At 36.5% G+C, this 21710-nt stretch overlaps 2 protein-coding genes and 1 pseudogene across 3 annotated transcripts; all 3 read left to right on the top strand.

Moving 5' to 3' along the window:
• Positions 1-664: 664 nt before the first annotated feature.
• LOC143731247 (NACHT, LRR and PYD domains-containing protein 1 homolog) lies at positions 665-12567 on the top strand. Its single transcript, XM_077221967.1, has 13 exons — positions 665-840; positions 1137-1173; positions 2167-2415; positions 2514-2555; positions 3311-5024; positions 9245-9328; positions 9426-9593; positions 9766-9834; positions 10051-10197; positions 10286-10444; positions 11828-11950; positions 12240-12359; positions 12501-12567. Exons 2-13 carry the CDS (start codon positions 1155-1157, stop codon positions 12550-12552), a joined length of 2946 nt encoding a protein of 981 aa, XP_077078082.1. The 5' UTR covers positions 665-840; positions 1137-1154; the 3' UTR covers positions 12553-12567.
• Positions 12568-14924: 2357 nt separating this feature from the next.
• On the top strand, positions 14925-17778 carry LOC143731157 (NACHT, LRR and PYD domains-containing protein 1 homolog; annotated as a pseudogene). Its single transcript, XR_013200711.1, has 5 exons — positions 14925-15540; positions 15694-15722; positions 15988-16131; positions 16404-16448; positions 16577-17778. The product of XR_013200711.1 is annotated as an NACHT, LRR and PYD domains-containing protein 1 homolog (transcript).
• A 1389-nt stretch (positions 17779-19167) lies between these two features.
• On the top strand, positions 19168-21320 carry LOC143731248 (NACHT, LRR and PYD domains-containing protein 1 homolog). Its single transcript, XM_077221968.1, has 4 exons — positions 19168-19431; positions 19924-20010; positions 20341-20427; positions 20700-21320. The coding sequence occupies exons 1-4, from the start codon at positions 19307-19309 to the stop codon at positions 20716-20718; spliced, it is 318 nt and encodes a 105-aa protein (XP_077078083.1). The 5' UTR covers positions 19168-19306; the 3' UTR covers positions 20719-21320.
• The last annotated feature ends 390 nt before the right edge of the window (positions 21321-21710 follow it).

Here is a 21710-nt window from a genome sequence, read left to right as displayed (position 1 = left end):
CGACCTGCCACCTGCTCACAGTGCCAAAACCACTGGTAAATGGTTTACTGACCATGGTATTACTGTGCTCAATTGGCCTGCCAACTCTCCTGACCTGAACCCCATAGAGAATCTGTGGGATATTGTGAAGAGAAAGTTGAGAGACGCAAGACCCAACACTCTGGATGAGCTTAAGGCCGCTATCGAGGCATCCTGGGCCTCCATAACACCTCAGCAGTGCCACAGGCTGATTGCCTCCATGCCACGCCGCATTGAAACAGTCATTTCTGCAAAAGGATTCCCGACCAAGTATTGACTATTGAGTGCATAACTGAACATAATTATTTGAAGGTTGACTTTTTTTTTGTATTAAAAACACTTCTTTTATTGGTCGGATGAAATATGCTAATTTTTTGAGACAGGAATTTTGGGTTTTCATGAGCTGTATGCCAAAATCATCAGTATTAAAACAATAAAAGACCTGAAATATTTCAGTTGGTGTGCAATGAATCTAAAATATATGAAAGTTTAATTTTTATCATTACATTATGGAAAATAATGAACTTTATCACAATATGCTAATTTTTTGAGAAGGACCTGTACAAAGGCAGGTTTGCTGAAGCAGGTTGGAACTAAACTCTGCAGGATAGAGCATGGTGGCGAATTCTGGCAACGGTTCTACTACACAGTGTACGGGGCGAAATATGATGGGCGGCGCAAATAACTCAGACCGGTTCATGTCGAGTTCATGTATCGTAATGCGTTTTTCGGATCTAAAAAGCAGACCGTGACGATAATAAAGTTATTTAAAATGTAACAATCCCGTTCAGGTTGCTTCAAAACGCGTCCCTGAAAAGCCAGGTGAGATTCTCCGTGATTTCGTCGTCGTTTTGTGTAACCTACGTTTCAAGAGGTTACAGTTTAAATACCTTGTAGCCTACCGGTATAGGATATGTACAGTTTTGTTTTGTGACTGTATGTTATGTGAAGTTACTTCAAAGCTAAAAAGTGCGTCAAAGTAATTTTTCCACATGCCACTTAATACTTTACCGCACAAGGTCTTTATAACCATGTGTCACAAAAGCTGTCTCCAACAATTTTAGACATTCCAACTTGGTGCATTAGCTTTAGCATAACCTTTGTTTTATTTCCTACAGGAAAACGTATGAGACACCATGGACCAAGACTCGGAGCGTAAGTAGCCTACTAGTTACATGGTAAAAGAAGAGAGTCATAATGCAAAATATTGTGATTAGACATAGACTGATTAAAAGTGAAGTGGCCAAAATATCTAGTTATATATCAGGGAACAGGATGACTTAAAGTTATATATTATTATTAATAATATAATTAATACAACTGTCACAAACTGTCAGTTTAGTTTTCATTTTCATGGACTTTTAGTTGATTGTCATTACTTCCTTTGTCTTTCTTCATGTTTCCTACCACTTGTTTGTTACCATGGATATTCATTTTAATCATCACAGCTGTTTGTACTTGAGTTTGTTATCATTATATACTTAAGTTCCTGTGTTTCCTCAGTTCTTTGTCGGTTATTGTTTGTGTTATGTGCATGCTACATGCCTTGTGGATTATTTGAGTTTGAGTTAATATTAAATACCCTTGTATCGCAACCTTTTAACTCTTCTTCATCTCTGGACTTATATAGTTTTAACTTTTGACAATAACACACTTGATACCACCATATATCAGTAATTCATAGAAATACTATAATATAATAATTAGTATTAATATTAAATTGTTTATTCAATCATATTTAATGTAAATAAATTATCTAACTTAACTTTTAAATAAAAACAAGCAAAACCAAGATGAATTCCCTCACCCCCTCAAAAAGTATTGTTTTAAGTGAAGAACATAAAGTTCTTGAAACTTTTGGAACCACAAAAAATTGTGGTTAATTAATTTACAAATATCAACACTCCCAGTTCCTGTTAATAATATATTATACTATGCAGGGGGGCCTTGAAAATTGGGGGGCCTTCAAGTAAAAAAAAATTGAGAACAGCTGATCTGTTTGCAATGGAATTAATGTTTAAGTGTGACTTAAATCAAATGTCCAAATTATTCCTTGATGTTTAAAACATGTATACGTTGAATGTCTAAAATGTGCTGTTTTGACTTCCTTTCTTGTTTACAATTATCATTTTATTATCTCTGCACCAGGGGCTCAGTTTGTGGATGCCCATTGGGCGACACTTGTCCAGAGAGTAACCATGGTGATGTCAATAGCGGATGAGCTGCAGTCAGCTGGTATGATGGAGTGGGAGCCGTACTGTAAGATCAGAGCAGCAGATATCAACCAGGAGAAAATGAGAGCGTTTTATGAAGTACTGCACTCTGGAGGAGACAAGGTTAAATCTGCCTTTTATTCTAGTCTGGAAAAGCATGAGCAATATCTGTTCAGATACTTGGGTAAGAGCACACTAATTTTGTCTATTATACCACATGCATCTAGACCCTTGTACTGAGATATTTTCTGTTAAATGTTACCTGTAAGATACCTTTTATAGGTAGCATCGCTCAAACTGCAGACACACTTGTAAAAAGCTTAAGTGAGTATTTCATCTTAATTTTTTAACTTCATGTGTTCAATTAAGTTGTATTTGACTTAAATGCTTATACTTAGGTTGAACGCCTCTTTAAATAAATGTAAAATATGCAAAACACATAAGTAAAAGGTGTTTTTGTAAGGATAGTTAACACAAACATGAAAATTCTGTCATTTACTCGTCTCTCTATTCCATATAATGGGAATTATTGAGGACTGAGGCTGTAATGCTACCAAATGACAAAAAGCACCAAAAAATTGGTTCAATTGACTTGTCATGAAGCCATGCAATAGTTTTTTGTGATAAACAGACAAACAGACATTCAAAAACCAATGGTGTTTGTGGTCAAATGGAATTGACGCTCTATTATTGTAGGCCCTACAACCTACAAAGCATTTTAAAGCTTCAGAATGGATGATTATGAGTTAATATTGACTGTGTATATAGTCTGTATCTTTGCTCCGTATCTGTATAACTTCAAAACTCTTGGAAAATGATGCAAGTTGCACGGACCATGATGCTTTTTTTCTGTCATTTAGGGGCTTTATAGCCCCAATCTCCAGTCGCTTTTATTATGGAAAAGAGACAGAAAAGGTAGTTTGAAACCAGATGAGGGTTAGAAAATTGACACAGTTTTCATTTTTATCTAAAATGTCCTATTAAATTAAGTTTAAGTATCTGCATTTTATGTTATGCAACAGTGCTTACAAGCTGCTATGTCCATATATCTAATGAGTTTAACAATGAATTATACACAGAGATATATAAGAAGTGGATCCAGAAGGAATATGAATATGTGAGTGAGTATAACTCTCTGCCTGGTGAATGCGTGCTGTTGTCCGAGCGCTATACACAACCTCTGATCATCACAAGACACAGAGAGAAGAGAGAGAGAGAAGAAGAGATGTGCTCCGTTGGAGAGACTTTCCAGCAGCTCTTCACCTCCAGGAATAATGCGGACAAGGGCAGCTCGGTCTTGGATGCGCTTTTCAGTGCCGATAATAAAGTCAGTCCTAGTGCTGTCATTCTTCAGGGGAACTCTGGGCATGGCAAATCCTTCACTGCTCAAAAGATCATGCTAGATTGGGCATCAGGAAACCTCAGCAGAGAGGAATTGTATTGTCTTTTTCACTTGAAATGTAAAGAAGTGAACCACGTATCTGGAGAACAGAGTTTGGCAGAGCTTTTGAGCTGCAACTCCAATTTGACATCAGACCAGATCTCACAGATCCTGCAGAAGTCACCAGAGAAAGTTCTCATCCTGATTGATGGATTCGATGAGCTCAGATTTTCTTATGGTGACACATCGAATGCGCCAAAACTCAAGCATCTCTCTGAAAAAGCTCCAACCGAGGCTTCTCTGAAGGCCCTTTTGAGGGGCCACATCTTGCCCGAGTCCTTCCTGCTGGTCACCACCAGATCTACTGCTACAAAAATCCTGGGCGGTCTGCTCAAGCACCCTCAGCGCTTCACAGAGATTATTGGCTTCTCCGAGAGGGAGGTGGAGGAGTACTTTCAGAGGTTCTTTCAGGATGAAGGACTCTTCAGGAATGCTTTTGACTGTGTTAAGGCAAACGAAACCCTCATCACCGCCTGCTCCATCCCTGTTATCTGCTGGATCATCTGCACGGTTATGCGGGAGAGGTTCAGTGACGGTGCGGATGCGAAAAGTGGACTGGAAACCACCACCTCCATCTATGTTGACTTTGTGTCCACTCTACTGGAGCATCACTGCCAGGGTTTGAGTCAGGCCGTCCCGACCCTGCTGAGGAGTCTGGGTGAGCTGGCAGAGAGAGGGATGCTGGAAAAGCAAGTGATGTTTGAAGAGAAAAGCGTGCAAGAAATGGTTTCAGGCAGTCCATTCCTGTGCAAGTTTCTCTTTAAGAGAAGAATCCGCCAGGATACGATGTTCAGTTTCATGCATCTCAGCTTTCAGGAGTTCTTCACCGCTCTGTGCTACATCTCCCTAAATGAAAGAGAGTTTCTGGATAAACTAACAGAGTGGTTCCACTCTCAAACGCAAAGATATCTTTCCCTATATTTGGACGAGAAGTTTCCACTGAAGTATGGATGTCCTGAACCTCATTTCCTGCCTGTGATTCAGTTTCTCTGTGGTCTCTCTAATAAAGAAGTGAGAAGCTCACTCGAAGAGACGCACAATCTGTCTGTCCCTTCCTTTGTACAGGCACAGTTGGAAGAATGGATCCTCCATGTTAGCACAATTGGAGACTACAATTCTTTGCCCTTCATTCTCCACTGTCTCTATGAGCTCCACGAGAAAGAGTTTGTGCAGAAAGCCATGGAAGTTTGGCAAGAGTTAGACATGTCCTGGGATCCACTGAGCAGGACAGACTGCTGGGCGTTGTTGTATTGTCTGGACTGCTGTCCTCATTTCAGAAGCCTGAAGATCAACTTTGCGGCTGAAGAGCTGAAGATGCTTCAGCCTGTATTGTGCAGGACCCCGGAACTGGAGTGAGTGTGCAAATCTAGTGATGAATCAATACAGAACATTTGGGAGAAATTGACAGTTATGACTTATTTTTATGTTTTGGAAATTAATATGATGGTCAATCTATAAATTAATTGTGGTTAGGTTTAAACATGCTAAATGAAACACAGAAGCATCAATATGTGATGTCGTGTTTATATATATATATATATATATATATAGAGCCTATATACCATATGCTATTTTAATACAACAATAATGTATGCAAAAAAAAGATATTTCCAATATGAATTTTTAAGTGTATAATAATATTACATTTAATATACAAATTATATATAATATTATTTAAATATTATATGAATATTTGAATTTTTGTTTTTATTGGAATCTCATTTCTTTTTTTTCTTTTTTTTTTTTTTTATTGAAAAAAAAATGTTTTTATAGTTTTACAGTATCAGAACCGTGGTACAGGTGTCTCATGGCAGCACATACAATCATCCATCAACTGGTAGTTAAAGGATCGAGTGAAGGGTAGTAAAAAAAAAATAAAAAAAAAAAAATAAAAAAACCGCAAGAGTGAAGAATTAAACACATTCAACAGTCATTTTCAAGAAAATTCCAGAGAGGGGACCAAATACGCCAGAAATCATTAGACCTCCGGCGTAAGTCACAAGTTAGCTTTTCTAAGGGAAGGAAAATAGCAATTTGATTCATCCACATATTAACAGAAGGGACATGAGGAGTGGACCACAACAGGAGTATACATTTCCTCGCTAAGTAGGTACAAAGATATAGAACACATTCTAGATCATGGTTGAGGTGCAATTCAGCTTTATAGTTCAGGAGATAGATACTCGGAGATAGAGCAAAAGATTTACCAATAATCCTCTGAACAATTTTATGTATTTCTTTCCAGTACACCTTAATCATGTCACAGCTCCAAAACGTATGCATCACTGTGCCAATATTAGACTTACACTTGAAACACAATTGGGAGACATTAGGGAAAATCTTATGGAGACGAGCCGGTGTTAAATAAGTCCTGTAAATGAACTTAAAGTTTTGCTCATGATTCAATATAGAGGCTCCTCTAAAAAAGACACCGGAGCATACCGATAACCACGCCTCATCTGTGAAATTTGTTTCAAAGTCTTTTTCCCATATCAGTTTCAGAGGGTCAAAGGAGGAAGGCCCGACATTAGATAATATAGTATAAAAAGCAGAAATCTTCCTTTTGAGGGAAATAGAAGAATGCAATTGTTTTTCTATATCAGAAAGATCAAAGCGTATTCTATTGTCCTTTAAAAGTGATTCCAGAAAATGTCGTAGTTGCAAGAATTTGTAGAAATCATTATTGTGTAAGTTAAATTGCTGTTTTAACAACTGAAATGATTTTAGATTGCCCTTGTCAAATAACTGGTCCAGCTCCAAAATTCCCCTTAGTCTCCATGATCGTAGACCAATGTTCTGAATAGCAGGGGGTAGGTCAGGGTTGAATGAAATAGGAGATTTTAAAGATAAAATATGTGGAATATTCAGATACTTCAAAACGTCTTTCCAAGCCAGCAGAGTGTTTGATACCGTATAAATATTGGACACTGATTCTATTTTATGTACACTGTAAATAAATGGTAAAGTGCATAACAAGTTTGGGAAACATCTCGAAGACTCAATTCCTACCCAACGTGAATCCAATCTATTAAGAAACCAATTTATCATATTTTTTATCTGAGCAGACCAAAAATATAACTGGAAGTTAGGGAGTGAGACCCCTCCCAGTTCCCTGGGTTTCAGTAAGGTAGAAAATTTGAGTCTAGGCTTTTTTTTATTCCAGATGAATTTTGATATGATAGAATTTAACTTTTTAAAGAAAGCAACAGTCAAATAGCAGGGCAAACTTTGAAATAGAAAGTTCAGTCTGGGAAGAATGTTCATCCTTATTACATTAATCTTGCCCAGAAATGAAATGGGGAGATTTGACCAGTCGGACAAGTCCTGGCTAATTTTGGTAATTAATGGGGTGTAATTAGCTTTGAATAAATCACACAAATCAGGTGTAACATTTATTCCCAGATATTGAAAACCAGAAGGAGCTAGACGAAACGGGGAACCCAAACCAGCTTCAGGGGGAGCATACAAGTACAAGGCCTGAGATTTATTTAGGTTAATTTTATATCCTGAAAATGTGCTATATTCTCTGATAATGGAAAGAATTGCATCAACCGAAGTCTCAGGGTACTTAAAATATAATAGCACATCGTCGGCATAAAGTGAAATACGATGCTCATCTGAGCCAACTCGAATACCCAGTATGCTTGTATTTGCCCTCATTACTGCAGCCAGGGGTTCGATGACCAAAGAAAATAAGAGAGGTGAGAGAGGGCAGCCTTGACGGCATCCTCTGCCAACAGGAAATCTTGGAATCTCATTTCTACCTTAGTTTGCAAAATTAAAAAGCCAAAGGCTGGAATACACTACACAACTTTTAAAACACTTGGCATCACACATTTGCTGACTTTGTGAATGGTTACAGAGAGAAATTGAGCATCATGCACCAAACAAATGAGGATCACACACTACCAGACTTTCAAGTCAGTCCGAACACACTCGTTCAGAAACATGTACCTCATTGCTTGGAGACGCATGAAATAATTAATAATGTTTTTTTTTTTAAATCGGCTCAAAATATTAAAAAGTTTGATATCATCTGACTGGATGGATTCATAGTCTGAAACAAAAAAATCCCATCAAACACACACATTTCTGTGAAATATGTCGACTCTGCCCAAAATCTGAAAACTGGTTCTGACTTTCGACAACTAGTGTTGACTTGTCCAGACTAAATCAGGGCGAAAGTTGTGTAGTTTATTCCAGCCTTAAATATGCAGTATAAGATTTCTGAGAAACGCTATTGAAAATGGATCGGAATGAGCACCACAACTTACATGTAGTCAATTAGTAGTATGGGGCGTGTCCACGAGACACAAGAGTAAGAAAGAGAGAAGGCTGAGAGACATTACAAAAGAGAAAAGCTCAGAGGAATATCACTGGAAAAAGAAGGGTTGGGCTACACGATTTGGGGAAAATGTCATATTGCGATTATTGAGGTCAATAAAAAAAACCCCAAGGAACTCTTCTGTGCACACCACTGATCCTACTTTATTTATTTAGTTGGAATTCAATCAGCATAGTTCACCCAAAAATGAAAATTCTGACAGTATTTACTAACCCTCATGTTGTTCCAACCCCGTAAGACCTTCATTCATCTTCGGAACACGAATTAAGATATTTTTGATTAAATCTGAGAGCTGGATCACTCCTCCATAGGCTTCTAAGGGATTGAAACTTGCCAGCCCTGAAAAGTTATTAAAGACATCGTTAAAATAGTCCAAGTGACTACAGTGGCTCAATCCTAAGTTTATCAAACGACGAGAATACTTTTTGTGCGCAAAAAAACAAACAAAAATAACGACTTTATTTCAACTATTCATTTCCTTCTCTGTGGGCCTCGAGTCAGTTCACTAGTGATATAGCGTAAGTGCTTCTGTGTTATATGTCACACGCATCACACACATGACCAGCGTCGGCCAATAGTGAGCCTACGTGTGCCGTAGCACTATGCAATCACACTACGTTAACTGACTAGAGGCGAGATGTTCGGCTCACGACCACAATCTGCCAAGTCACATTTACAAGCACCAAAACGCTATTGTTTGAGTTTCGTAATGAAATTGATAGAATCTGAGAGCTGAGAATTAGTTTCATGTCCTGCTCTGTAGTCTGTCGGTGTCAGTGTCCTCTTTGCTTCGTGTTTTTTCTCTGCGTGAGAAAATTAGAGCGTAATAGAGAGACATCCACCTGTATTCATGCATTTTGGGGGCGGAGCAATGAAGGCAGGGGTGTGTTTGTTTGGGTTGATTTCAAATATCAATAGTGTTTCAAAGAAATCACTTACTGCACCTTTAGTTATGAGAAAATATTAAAATACTACTTTTTTTGTTAGATATAGTCACATTTGTGGGATTTATAAACTGCAATTATAAGGAAAAAGGTGGCAGTTAAAAATCAAATTGTCAGAAAGTCACAAATGTACATTTTTGAGAAATACACTTTATTATCTTTTTTATTTGTTTAGTTTTTGTTTGAGGTGTGCTTCCATAGTTTGTTTGTTTACAAGAAAGAAACAAAAGAATATTTAAAAGTTTCATGATCAATGTGTTAAATGATGTTTTATTCTTTTTAGGTTGACTGTGCAAAACCTTTCAGACACAGATGTGACTAATCTGCTCTCAGCTCTTGGAGAAGGAAAGCAACTGAGAAAACTGAAGTAAAAACAAGTGACTTTTCTGCACAGAACTGCAAATCCTGGTTGTGACTGATAAATGTCACATTGTAACTGATCAGATTATAAAACTCTTTTACAGGCTGAACAGCAGCTGTCTGTCAGATCAAAGTGTGCAGGAGGTTCTTAATGTTCTGCACAAACAGAAGAGCGTGGGTGGACTTCAGTTTGCGGTGAAGAGCATCTCAGCTGATACTGCCCTCATCCTCACAGACTTCTTGCAGAGCAAGGGGAAATGGGAGGAGATCAGGTATCAGTAATCTTAAGAGTAAAATAACTTTTTTTTACATTTGCATACATTAAACTGCACATGCATTCATAAATGATTGGTCCATCGCCAGACACACATCTAAAACCCAAATTCTTTGCTTTCAAGTTTAGATATTAATGTTAAAAATGTTGACTGTACTCTTGATTGGCAGTTTAAGGACCAATGATACGGAGAGTCTCTGCTCGTCTCTCCGGCTCTTCAGCTTTGAAGGAAAGCTTGTGTAAGAATCTCTCCTACACACTTGGACTCTTATCAATTCCCTTTGGATCTGTTATATTATTATTATTATTATTATTATTCTTTTTGAATCACTAATAAATACAGTTACATGTCAAATTTTCACTATGATGTTGTGCAACCTCTTAACTAAGTCTTGAACAAATAAACTTGATTATTGATTGAGATATTTGAGGAAATAAATGTTTCTTGTTGACAGCTTGAATGTGGTGAGGTGGTGTTCAAGCCCTCAAAATGAACCGTCACTGTCAGAAATAATTCTGAAATGTCCACGTTCAGAGCTGTCCAGTATTAATGTCAAGAGCGTCTTACAGGCGTTTCACAGTGTCAACTGTACAACAGAACCGTATGTTTTCAAAACCACCTCCACCTTCCCTTTATTCTCATTGTGAATGGAGAGTAGTCTCTCTCTAAATGTTTCTCTCTGTCTTTAGAAGTGCAGATTTTGACAGGCAGGTCGATGCTCTGCTGTCTCAGCTGACATCTGTGTCTGGTTTAAGTGCGATAAATCTTTCCGTTCCCTTCCTGACGGAGACCTGGGCTTCCAGAATCCTCTTCCTGGTCAAGTCTTGCACTAAACTGGCTGTGATCAGGTGAGAGTTATTAGCTTTGTCCGTGTCCCTTTAGTTTGTGTACATTTATATTTGCAATGTACTTTATATATGAGTCATTCTATGATAACTGTTGTGATCATTGTCCAAACAATTCTAGATTTCATAAAAATAAAAATGGCAATAGAAATAAACCATTAAAATTATTTTTTGATGTTAACAAATCTTAAAAAATTGCTGTGTTTTTTGAATAAAAAAAACTATTTTTTTCCTATAAACAGGAAAGTATTGGTTTCTAATTATCCTGATAATAAAAAAAAATATCTGTAATTTTTTTGCCGTCAGAGGTCGCATTTTTAAAACAATAACAAAGAAGAAGCTTGATGACGCTATTTTTTAACAATGAGAGATGTCGTTTTCACCATCCAGAGTATGGAATCATATAAATTATTTATCAGCTAATAAATTTATTTTGTAATACCTGTACGTTTGATCACACTATTTTGTGTCATCGTAATGAATTATCTGCAAGGAACGTGAAAATGTAATGCTATATTAGCCTGTTACTGATATGTGACTATTTGTCACATGATTTGGTGGGTTAATGCTGCGCAGTTTTACACTTTTAAAACAATCGTACTTAAAGTAAATTTGAACAAACCCACAATATTGCAAGTAATGGCTAAATATTTTTGTGCAACCCATATTAAATTTTACTGCCATAGACTTGGTCATGCAATATACCTGTATGTGTACAATAAATAATATATATTTGCTTGTCTATTAAAACACATGCGAGAGCGGAGTCTCTGTCAAGTCCAAAGCTCTCTGCGAACCTCTCTCCATCCTGAAAACGCCATGCCGATATTGATCCTTGTTTTTTTTCTGTTTGTGCAAAAGCCTGCTTGCCTCAGACCTCAGTTGATCTATGTTTACGTTTTCTTTTGGATTTTCTGTACTCGCCAATCAATAATCGTGAACCAAGATGACTGACCGACACAACAGCGCCGTACGAGATACTGTATCATAGATATGTATACATTGATTCCTCATTAGCGGTTTGCGTAAGCCCATTATTTTTATTTCCTTTATTCAGCCAGGAGAATCACATTGAGATATTGCTATCTCTTCTTCCAGAGAGACCTGGTCAAGAAGGCAGCACATAAAGTTTCACACAAAAGAATCACAAAATGACAATCCCACAATTTACACATTCAAGAACTTATAAATAATAGCAAATCAAGAAAAATAATTACAAGCGTCCTTTAAAACATCGTGCAAGACACGTTTAAAAATGCTCAAGGTTGGACGTGCATCTAGATCAAGTGCATTTTCCAATAATCACTTGAGATCAATAGAGTAAAATCGCACATTTTCTATATCAACTTATTCTTATCATTCTCACAGTAAGATCTCTGTTTGTAGTTTCCATGCTGGTTCATGGGGCTCTGATGGTGCTAAGTGGCTCCCTGGTCTTTTAATGGAAGAGGGAATCAAGTTACTGAAGGAATCTGCAAAACGTTCTGAGTGCATTGTGAACATTAGAGGGTTTGTAATTTATCCGTTTACTTATCCGTTTACTTGGAGTCATATTTTATGTTAATCTACTAATGTTATACACAGCTATAAATGAATGTTTGATAAATGTGAAATATTAAAATATGATGTTTTTTTGAATTGTGTTCTTACACATTTACATTCCTGTGCTGTGATCGCACACATTTATGTACCTCCCCTGGGAGCGCATATGAGATTTTTCCTGGTAATATGTTAATGAAATCCATAAGTATCTTACGCTGTATTGAATGTGGTAAATGTGTTCTGCGTCTCTGTGAAGGTTCAGATGCAGTAAATCCTCTGACCACTGCACACGTCACACCGAGCAGATCGAGGAGCTCAGCTGCAACCAGAGAGTGACCATTGAGTTCTGTGAAGAGAAATGTACAGAAGACATAAAGTGAGTTCTGATGAGTTAGAACAATTAAGGAGCTTATACAATGGATTTTATTGTTCTTATTATATACTGTAAAAATAAAATAAAATAAAATAAAAACACTCTCAGTGCTGCAATGTAATTTTCACTCATCTTTCCCTGCAGGTCTAAACTTGTACTGCCTGATGTAAACTCAAGCTGTCTTTTTGATGAATAAATAACTCCAAGTGGGTCTTTAGAGTGGCATCCTTGTCTGAAGGTCTTAAAGGGGTCATATAATGGTACATGCACTTTTACAAGTTGATTGTACTGCAATGTGTGTTGGCAGTGCCTGTACACAACCATTATATAATGATACAAATCCATCAAGTGTTTTTTTTAATCTCCTTATATGTATTCCCCTGTCTCAAATCAAGCCGTTTCACAGTGTGACGTCACACGGCGCATGACGCCCCTCCCACGGTTGTTGATTGACAGCAGTGGCTGAGTTTTTTTTAGGATGGGAATATTCCCCACGATCAACGTAAATGCGTTCATGTTTGCGCAAATCATTTCTCACCAGACTGCTTTTTAAACGAGGTTCAGTATAAAGCTGGTTTTGCTAAGAAGCTGGTCCTGAAAACAGAATCGGTAACAACTATTCGTGTTCCTGCTGCACCTCCTGAAGAAGTGAGTATAACGTTTTATTAACCTTTTATGATACATATTAATCTTTGCAAATTGCTTGCACGCTTCACGATGAATGCGGATAATGTTTACACTCAGGGTACATTACAGCATGTATTCTATGTAACGTTACGACATTCTCAATATAATTCATAATCCCACGTTAATAATGAACAACGCGTTATGGTTATTGTGTTATTAAAAATTGTGTACGCAGGTGTTACAGTTAACGTGCTAACACTAAGTAAAACATAAAACATTTTCGTACTGCACTAAATGTAAACATACAACAAATTCTTAGGTATCCTTCAACTAGAATCATTACTGACATGACAGGACATGTTTCAGTCACGATAGTTGTACCGAACACTGAGAGAACGTTACGTGTCACTGACAAGCCTACATTTGCCAAAAAAAAGTTTTTCAACATAAATCTGTCTACAAACTAGCCTATACAGTAAACACATAGCATTTGTATCCCACTACTCTACCCTGACAGTACCTACAAAAATAGATCAAAGTGACATTACGTTAACCAACCATTCAGAAACGTCCTGTTCGAGCCTTAATGGTCGAACTTCTTCGGGGCCGTCATCTTGTTCTGGGTCCGACTCCGGTTCAAATTGGTATGATTCAATTTGAACCTCTAATTCAATTCTTACTAGTAACAATTCTAATTAGAGAGCTCTACAAATTAATTTTTACTAGTCATATGTCTCCATTGACATCCATTCATTTTTAATTACGGAGCTCTCTAATTTAATTCTTACTAGTAACAATTACAATTAGAGCGCTCTACAATTGAATTGTTACTAGTAAGAATTACAACTAGAGAGCTCTCTAATTGAATTGTTACTAGTAAGAATTGAATTAGAGAGCTCTCCAATCCAATTATGACTAGTAACAATTACAATTAGAGAGCTCTCGAATTGAATTAAAGAGCTCTGCAATTGCATTCTTACTTGTAATAATTCAATTGTAGAGCTCTCTAATTGTTATTCTTACTAGTAACAATTAAATTAGAGAGCTCTGTAATTAAAAATGAATGGAAGTCAATTGAGACATATGACTAGTAAAAATTCATTTGTAGAGCTCTCTAATTGGAATTGTTACTAGTAAGAATTGAATTAGAGAGCTCTGCAATTGTAATTCTTACTAGTAATAATTCAATTGTAGAGCTCTCTAATTCTTATTCTTACTAGTAACAATTAAATTAGAGAGCTCTGTAATTAAAATGAATGGAAGTCAATTGAGACATATGACTAGTAAAAATTCATTTGTAGAGCTCTCCAATTGTAATTGTACTAGTAAGAATTGAATTATAGAGCTCTCCGATTGTAATTGTACTAGTAAGAATTGAATTGTTGAGCTCTCCAATTGAATTCTTACTAGTAAAAATGCAACTACGACGAGTAGGGCTGGGTACAATTTAAGCTAAAACGGCTTGCCATATCCCGCTGCCATTCTTTCGCCAAAATATACCATCAACTGTTGTCAAGGCAACACTCCACCTGCGGTTGTGTCAAAAACGCCCAAAAGAACAGAGGGGTGGAGTCAGCAAGCTCATTCTCATTTAAAGGCATATACACTGAAATGGAGTGCTGAAAACAGAGCTGTTTTTGAGCGGGTAAAATTAGTGTTTTCTTAAAATACTAATGAGAATTTTTAATAAAAGTATATTACAAAGTCTTCATTTAGACCCTAAAGATTCATATTAACGTGTACAAAAGTGGCATTATATGACCCCTTTAAGAACTTTGATATTATAGCTAATCGAGTCGGAAGTTAAAGAGACAGTGAGTAATAATTCACTGGAGGGAGTATTGAGAAGAGTAGAATGAACTTTAAGTGTTTGACTTTACCTGTTAGTTAGTCCTGTCTGTAGATATTATTGAATTTTTTATTTCAAAACACATTTCAAATGTCTCATTACAAAATGAATATATTTGTATTCGTATTTTAGACATGCCTGTTCGATTCAAGACCCCTTTACTCTTAAGAAAAAAGGTGAAGCTAAAAGCTAGCTTTAATAGTATAGAAGAAATTATAACAATTCCATAACGGTCTGAAATAAACTTTCTCTTGATCACATTCACTGCCTCTAATGGTGCTCCTGTATTTTGGTTCTAAACCACTGCATTACAACTATATTAACATCTGTATAATGACTCGTCGTAATACTCAAAAAGAACAAACATAATTTTGTGAGAAGAATAAAACGATTCATTTAATACGAGTCACTGTGATGAATCAAAATCAATTTGACTTGCTTCTACTCAGCAAAGCATTAAAAGGAAAGGGTATATTGTACATGTCTTAATTGTTTTGTTTCAGTATATTATACAGACTGCCATCGTCAGTCCTCTTACGAAAAAACATCAAATCAAAAGCTCAAACTGTTTTTCAAGTATTATTTTGCATTGCCGTATTACATGTTTGTTGGTCAAGGGATTTGACTAGATACAGTTCTGATCACGGAAACACCAGTCTGTGGTCTATTCAACTTGCGTCACTCAGGCTTTCTACCCCTTGAAAAAAGGTAACGTCGCAAAACTTACTAAAACTTGTTCTGCTGGAAAGACTTGCTGTTATCACTATGTGTTTTAAGTGTGATATAAAATATCTGAAAAAGTTCTGAAAATCCACATTCACTTTTGTATTATTGATTGTGTGTGTGTTTCTATTCTTGCAGAGGATGATCTGAAATGGATGTTTTTTACAGTATGTCAACTAGGCATTTTCTAATTATTATTATCTCATGGTTTTGGGTGTAATGATTTCATTAGTCAAAACTAAAGAACTTAAGTTAATCTTTCAAGTATTATTTTTAGTCTGTAAAGTAAAAGTGCTTTTAAAACAAAAAGTTATGTCAAATCTTTCTCTGCTCCGCTGTACACGAACAAGTGTTTATTTCATTCATGATATTTTAGGCTAAAAGGAAAAACAATACAGTGTTATTGGATGTCTTGTTTCCCCTGTCATCTAGAGTTTCCCAGTGAGAAGGACATTTCCACATCTCACTCTGGGGCAAATGTGAGCGCTGCAGCTCAGAGTGGAAGTCACATTACAGCACCTGTACTCACTAACAATACAATAACAGGCAATGTCCATGTCATACATAATGCACCTGGTAAGAAAAATATGTTGCGCATTCATAGATGCTAATAATATAGACTATTATAATTTTTCTGATAATGTATTATGAATATTAAATGTTAAATGAATATTTTCATGTGTGTAATCACAGGTCACGTGCTAAAATGTATTCATTGTTCTATTAGAAGAAGGATCTAACAGATACTTGCTAATACAATTATATTAATGCTGTATATGTTTTGGATTTAGCTGTTGACAATTTATAATTTATTGACATTTAAAGAAAGTTTGTCTTATTTTCTGCAGGTTTTTCTTTGTATCGCCCACCCTCAGAAAAAACACACAGCTCGGGTAATAGATAAATCTGATATGTCTTGAATTTTGTACCTCTCACGTCTGAAATATCTTATTTGTTTTAATATAATTTGTTTTAAAATGCACTAACGCTGTTTAAAATTGCTTATTTTATATGTGTGCAGCATCAAGGTCAGTGATTTTAAAATATAAGAAGCTGATCTGCAGCGAGCATCAGTGTGTGACCGAGTATAACTCACGGCCCGGTGAACATGTGCTGCTGTCTGAGCGCTACACACAACCTCTGATCATTCAGAAACATAGAGATCTAATAGAGAGAGAAGAAGAGATCTGCTCGAGGGGAGAGTGCTTCCAGCAGGTCCTCAGCTCCAGGAGCAGTGATGACTCTGTCCACCTGAACTCTCGGTTCGACCCAGATAGTCACGGGATCAGTCCTAGTGCTGTTATGCTGCAGGGGAATTCTGGGAACGGAAAATCCTTCACTGTAGAGGTCACCAGATGCCCAGTCCATCATGACCTTCTGCACAAACAGCGCTTTGATATTGTGTTCCACTTAAAGTGTAAAGAAATAAACCGCATTCCTGGCAAAAAGAGTTTGTTGCAGATCTTGAGGTACAGCTGCAGTTTAACATCAGATCAGATCTCACAGGTACTACAGCATTCACCAGAGAAGGCGCTTTTCATCATTGATGGATTTGATGAACTGAGACTCACACAGGACATTTATGACATGTCACCAAACACTGATCCGCTTCAGAAAGCCCCACCTGAGGTCATTCTTTGTGACCTGCTGAGGGGTCGAATCCTGCCAGAGTCCTTCCTGCTGGTCACCTCCAGATCTACAGCTACAGACACACTGAGTAAACTGCTCAAAGGACCTCAGCGTTTCTCTGAGATTATAGGCTTCTCTGAGAAAGGGGTAGAGGAGTACTTCCAGAGGTTTTTTTAGAATGAGGAGCTTTTCAGGGAGGCTTATACATTTGTGAAGACAAATGAAACTCTCATCACTGCCTGTTCCATCCCTGTCGTCTGCTGGATCATCTGCACAACTATCAAGGAACGATTCAAAAGTGGTGTGGATGCGACAAGTGGACTGGAAACCACCACCTCCATCTATGTTGACTTTGTGTCCACTCTACTGGAGCATCACTGCCAGGGCTTGAGTCAGTCAGTCCCGACCCTGCTGAGGAGTCTGGGTCAGCTGGCAGAGAGAGGGATGCTGGAACAGCAGGTCCTGTTTGATGAGAAAACTGTTAATGAAACAGTTTCAGACCCTGCTGGTAATCCATTCCTGTGTAAGAGAAGAATCCACCAGGAGACGATGTTCAGTTTCATGCATCTCAGCTTTCCATTGACTCAAATTTAAGTTGGCCTCCACGGTTTGCAGCTGTGGTGCAATTTGCATTTGGTCTGCTGAACAAGGATGTGAGATGCACGCTTGAGAAACGCGGCCTCTTTGTTCATTCAAAAACACAGGCTCATCTAAAAGAATGGATTTCGACAGAGCTTCATGAATACATGTATCCGAGTAAACCACTTTTTTTCCTTCACTGTCTCTATGAACTTCATGAAGAGGACTTTGTGAAAGAAGCTATGGAAGCCTTGAATAAAATGGATGCATATGGTGCAGTCATAAGAAGAACAAACTGCTGGGCCCTGCTGTACTGCTCTCAGTGCTGTCTGTGTTTAGGAGAACTGTGTCTTGTTGACTGCAGATTATCATCTGAAATGTTTTTTATGATTCTGCCTGTTCTCCACAAGTTTAAAACAGTAAGGTAAGTCCTTTGTTCCAAAACAGGTACTCTGTGGATCTAATTAATATATACCTAATTCATTCTATTTTTTATATTCATACCATCACTGCTTCATCAACTTTAATTTCTTGCTTGTGTATTTATTATTATAATATTTAAATGTATCTGCATACATATAAATATTTAATAAATTTTCTAAAAGTGTCATTTTTTGTTATTGCAAGTTGAGTAACTTGATTATTTAGCATGTACTGTCATCTTCTGGGTTTGATTTTGAAGCTGGTTGACTGTAGAAGTTTCATCATACTCTGAGTTTCATGAATTGATGTGTGCTCTCTCAAGAGGACAGACCCTGAGCTTAAATTGGTAATGTCTCAAAATACATTTGATACATTTAATGTATTTTATGGACACATGAGCTATCATCCTTCAGTGTGTTTTTGTTTCATAAATATTTTTTGTCCTTTGATTTGCAGGTTTAATGTCCACCTCCCATTTAAAAATGTTTTACCATGTAATATGTCAATCAGCAAAGAGCTATCCAGGTGAAGAATAAGTTAAAGTTTTTTTTCTGTTCATCAAATTTTGAAATATAATTATGACGATTATACTTTGGATAACCAGTTATATTGTCACCTTGTTCAATAACCATAATAGCTTAAAGGAATAGTTCACCCAAAAATGAAAATTATGTAATTAATTACTCACTCTAATGTCGTTCCAAACCCGTTTTTTTCTGAGAATCTAATACCCTCAGATTATATTTAATAATAATGCAGCTAAATTGGTGACCCAAAACAGATCAAACAATAAAATATCACACTTTCAGCTTCTTTGATTATTGCTAATAATGCAAATAATGGCTGGTGCCCAACAGACCATCAATTGATCATAATAAAAAAAAATCACAAAACGTTCTTCTAAGAAAGTACTTGTTGGTTTACAGACACAAACACAACATTGATACCATTTTTTCTGTTCGTTTGTTTTTTGTATGGTATTCACATAAGTACTACATGGAATACAAATCCAGGAGTATCTTTGTGATCAGTCAGTCTCACCTTTCCACACGCTGGGCTAATCAACATCGACTGGACCAGACTTTATCAGACAATTCACCGAGGAGATTCAGATGCGTTGATGTCTGTTCTCTGGTCTTTCACTAAACTGAAAAAGATGGAAATGACAGTGGACTGTCTAAGTAAGATGTGGTCTGTTTGGACCCTCCAAATCATGCAGAACTGCTCCAGTCTAACTGAACTCATGTAAGAAAAAGATATAAAATCACCTTCAGTCATATTTCTAAATGAATTTGTCTGTTGTTAGGAACTGTGCAGCCCTTATTTAAAGGGATAGTCCATTCAAAAAACTGAAAAATCTTTCATTTATGTTACTCGCCCTCATGTTGTGCCAAACCTTCCTTTTTTTCTTCTTCTGAGGAACACAAAATAATTCATTTTAAAGAATGGTGGTGTCCCAAACAGTTTCGGATGCCATTGGCTTCCATTGTATCAACAAAATTACAGTGGAATTCAATAGGAAATTAATAAACTGTTTTCTTACCAACCGTGTTCAAATTATCTTTGTGTTCTGCTGAAGAAAGTCAGTCATACAGGTGTGGAATGGCATGGCCCTCATCCAGTTAAATCACTATGGAATTGTTCAAATGAATGTGTGAGAAACAAAATATAAAGTATGGAATTATCAGTCCCTAAAATCTAAATAATTCTATCTGTGTAATGTGCATCCATATCTAGGGTACATGCTGACTTTTTACTGGAGGAAGGAATCAAGATCTTGAAGAGGTCACGCACAAGACCAGCCTGTATTATGACAGTTCAGGGGTTTGTATTGGTTTATCATCATACATTTTGCATCAGTAAATGTCTTTTCCATGCTTAAAACCTTTAAAAAGGACAAAAAAACCCCACCATAAAAGTATGACTTATGCATATTCCATGTTTTCCACATAAAACCTTTTAGTGAGAAACAAACCAAAAGTTTGAGAATTGCTATACATTATTTTTCTTTGCATTATCCCTAGATCTCCTAGTTCATTAGCAGTCAATAACAACTTAAATTTTGGTTTTTTTCTCACATATAATTGTTACAGCAGTTTGTGAGGTTTGTTAAAGACTCTATAGTGATGCTGTGCTTTGTGCTTTCTGATGAAGGTTCATATCCAATAAACAGTCTCAGAAATTCACAGAGCTGAAGATTCATCTGAATTCCCAGGGCTTTTCTATGGAGACTTTGCGAAAGTAGGTTATGACTAATATTAAAAACTAAGAATGCACCAGTACTGAGATGCACCAATGATGAGAACTGTAATATATAGTTACAGTAGTTTTTATGATTTATACAACTCCATATGAATATTGTATATTAAATGTACAAGGTTTCAGTGCAATAGTATATGATCATTGTGTGTAGTCAGTGTGGATCTTAACATACTGGTCTGCTTTGTATATTATAGACATATTTCTATATGATTTATCATGGGTTTTATCTCTCATCTCTCTCCATTTCTAAGGCCCTTGTTTTGGATCTAATGGCACAGCTTGATAACTAGAAAACTGCTAAAGCAGCATCATTACCTAGAGCTGTGGCTGGGAATAAAGACATCAACTAAGTATCTCTAAAATCATTTAGGTGCATGTAATAGTAATAGTCATGTATCAATTTATTTGTATATTGCGTTTCACAATACATATTGTTTCAAAGCAGCTTTACAGAGTTTTACGATGTTGATGCTTAATTGTCTAATTAACCGTTTAGAGCTGAATGATAGTGTAGTTTATATGTGAAGACAATATGAGATTTGCTTTATAGTATATGTCGTGTGACCACGTGAGCGTATTGTATGTATGCATGCAGAAAAAATTGTTCATAGTAGATGGGGTTTTAATTTACGCGGAGACATGGAGAATTATGAATCTGTAAGGTTTTATACAATTTATAATAATTTGGTGTATTGACAAGCCTGTTTAGTAGTATTTGATGTTTATCACTGCCACAGATAAATGACACATAAATGACAGGTTTTAAGATTTTGGTCATATTTTAGTGACTTCACGGTTGGTGCCTTTTAGAAGAGTTTTGATTTTACAGTACTGAGACTTAAAAACAAATTAATAAAAACATGAAAACAAAATCTGTCTCTGTATTTGAATTTACATTGATCATGAATTAAAGGAAGGTGCGGTCAATATCATCTTTTGTTTTCAGCAGAAGAAATAATTTAATACATGTTTGGAACAACAGAATTTGCATTTAAATAGTAAAAAAAAAACGAGGTTGAATGTCAAGACCTAAGATGTTGGTTGACAGATTGACAATAACCAGTTAGATTTTATGATATAGTCTAGCTGCTGCTTTAATTAATACCAATTCTGTTTGTTGTGTGTAGTATCTGGATAATATCAGAGTATCAAGACTCTTTGAAATCACTCAACTTCACCTTTCCACACACGGAGCTAAACTGACTGGATTCAACTTTGTCAGATTCTTCATGAAATGAGTTCCACACTATTCAACAGACATT

The sequence above is a fragment of the Siphateles boraxobius genome, unplaced genomic scaffold (genome assembly GCF_051911475.1).
Source record: "Siphateles boraxobius isolate OS27281-9 unplaced genomic scaffold, OSU_SipBor_1 86, whole genome shotgun sequence".
Lineage (NCBI taxonomy): Eukaryota > Metazoa > Chordata > Actinopteri > Cypriniformes > Leuciscidae > Siphateles > Siphateles boraxobius.
Note: the sequence above shows the minus strand (reverse complement) of the source record. Positions and strands in the feature narration are given on the sequence as shown.

Bases quoted from the DNA above. Each gene is read 5' to 3' on its own strand.
- LOC143731247 (XM_077221967.1), top strand. The intron at 9,835-10,050 runs GTAAGAATCTCT...TCTTGTTGACAG, and splicing joins AGCTTTGAAGGAAAGCTTGT to CTTGAATGTGGTGAGGTGGT. The intron at 11,951-12,239 runs GTTTGTAATTTA...GTCTCTGTGAAG, and splicing joins TGCATTGTGAACATTAGAGG to GTTCAGATGCAGTAAATCCT.
- LOC143731248 (XM_077221968.1), top strand. From the start codon at position 19,307: ATGTCTGTTCTCTGGTCTTTCACTAAACTGAAAAAGATGGAAATGACA. The intron at 19,432-19,923 runs GTAAGAAAAAGA...ATCCATATCTAG, and splicing joins TCCAGTCTAACTGAACTCAT to GGTACATGCTGACTTTTTAC. The intron at 20,011-20,340 runs GTTTGTATTGGT...TTTCTGATGAAG, and splicing joins TGTATTATGACAGTTCAGGG to GTTCATATCCAATAAACAGT.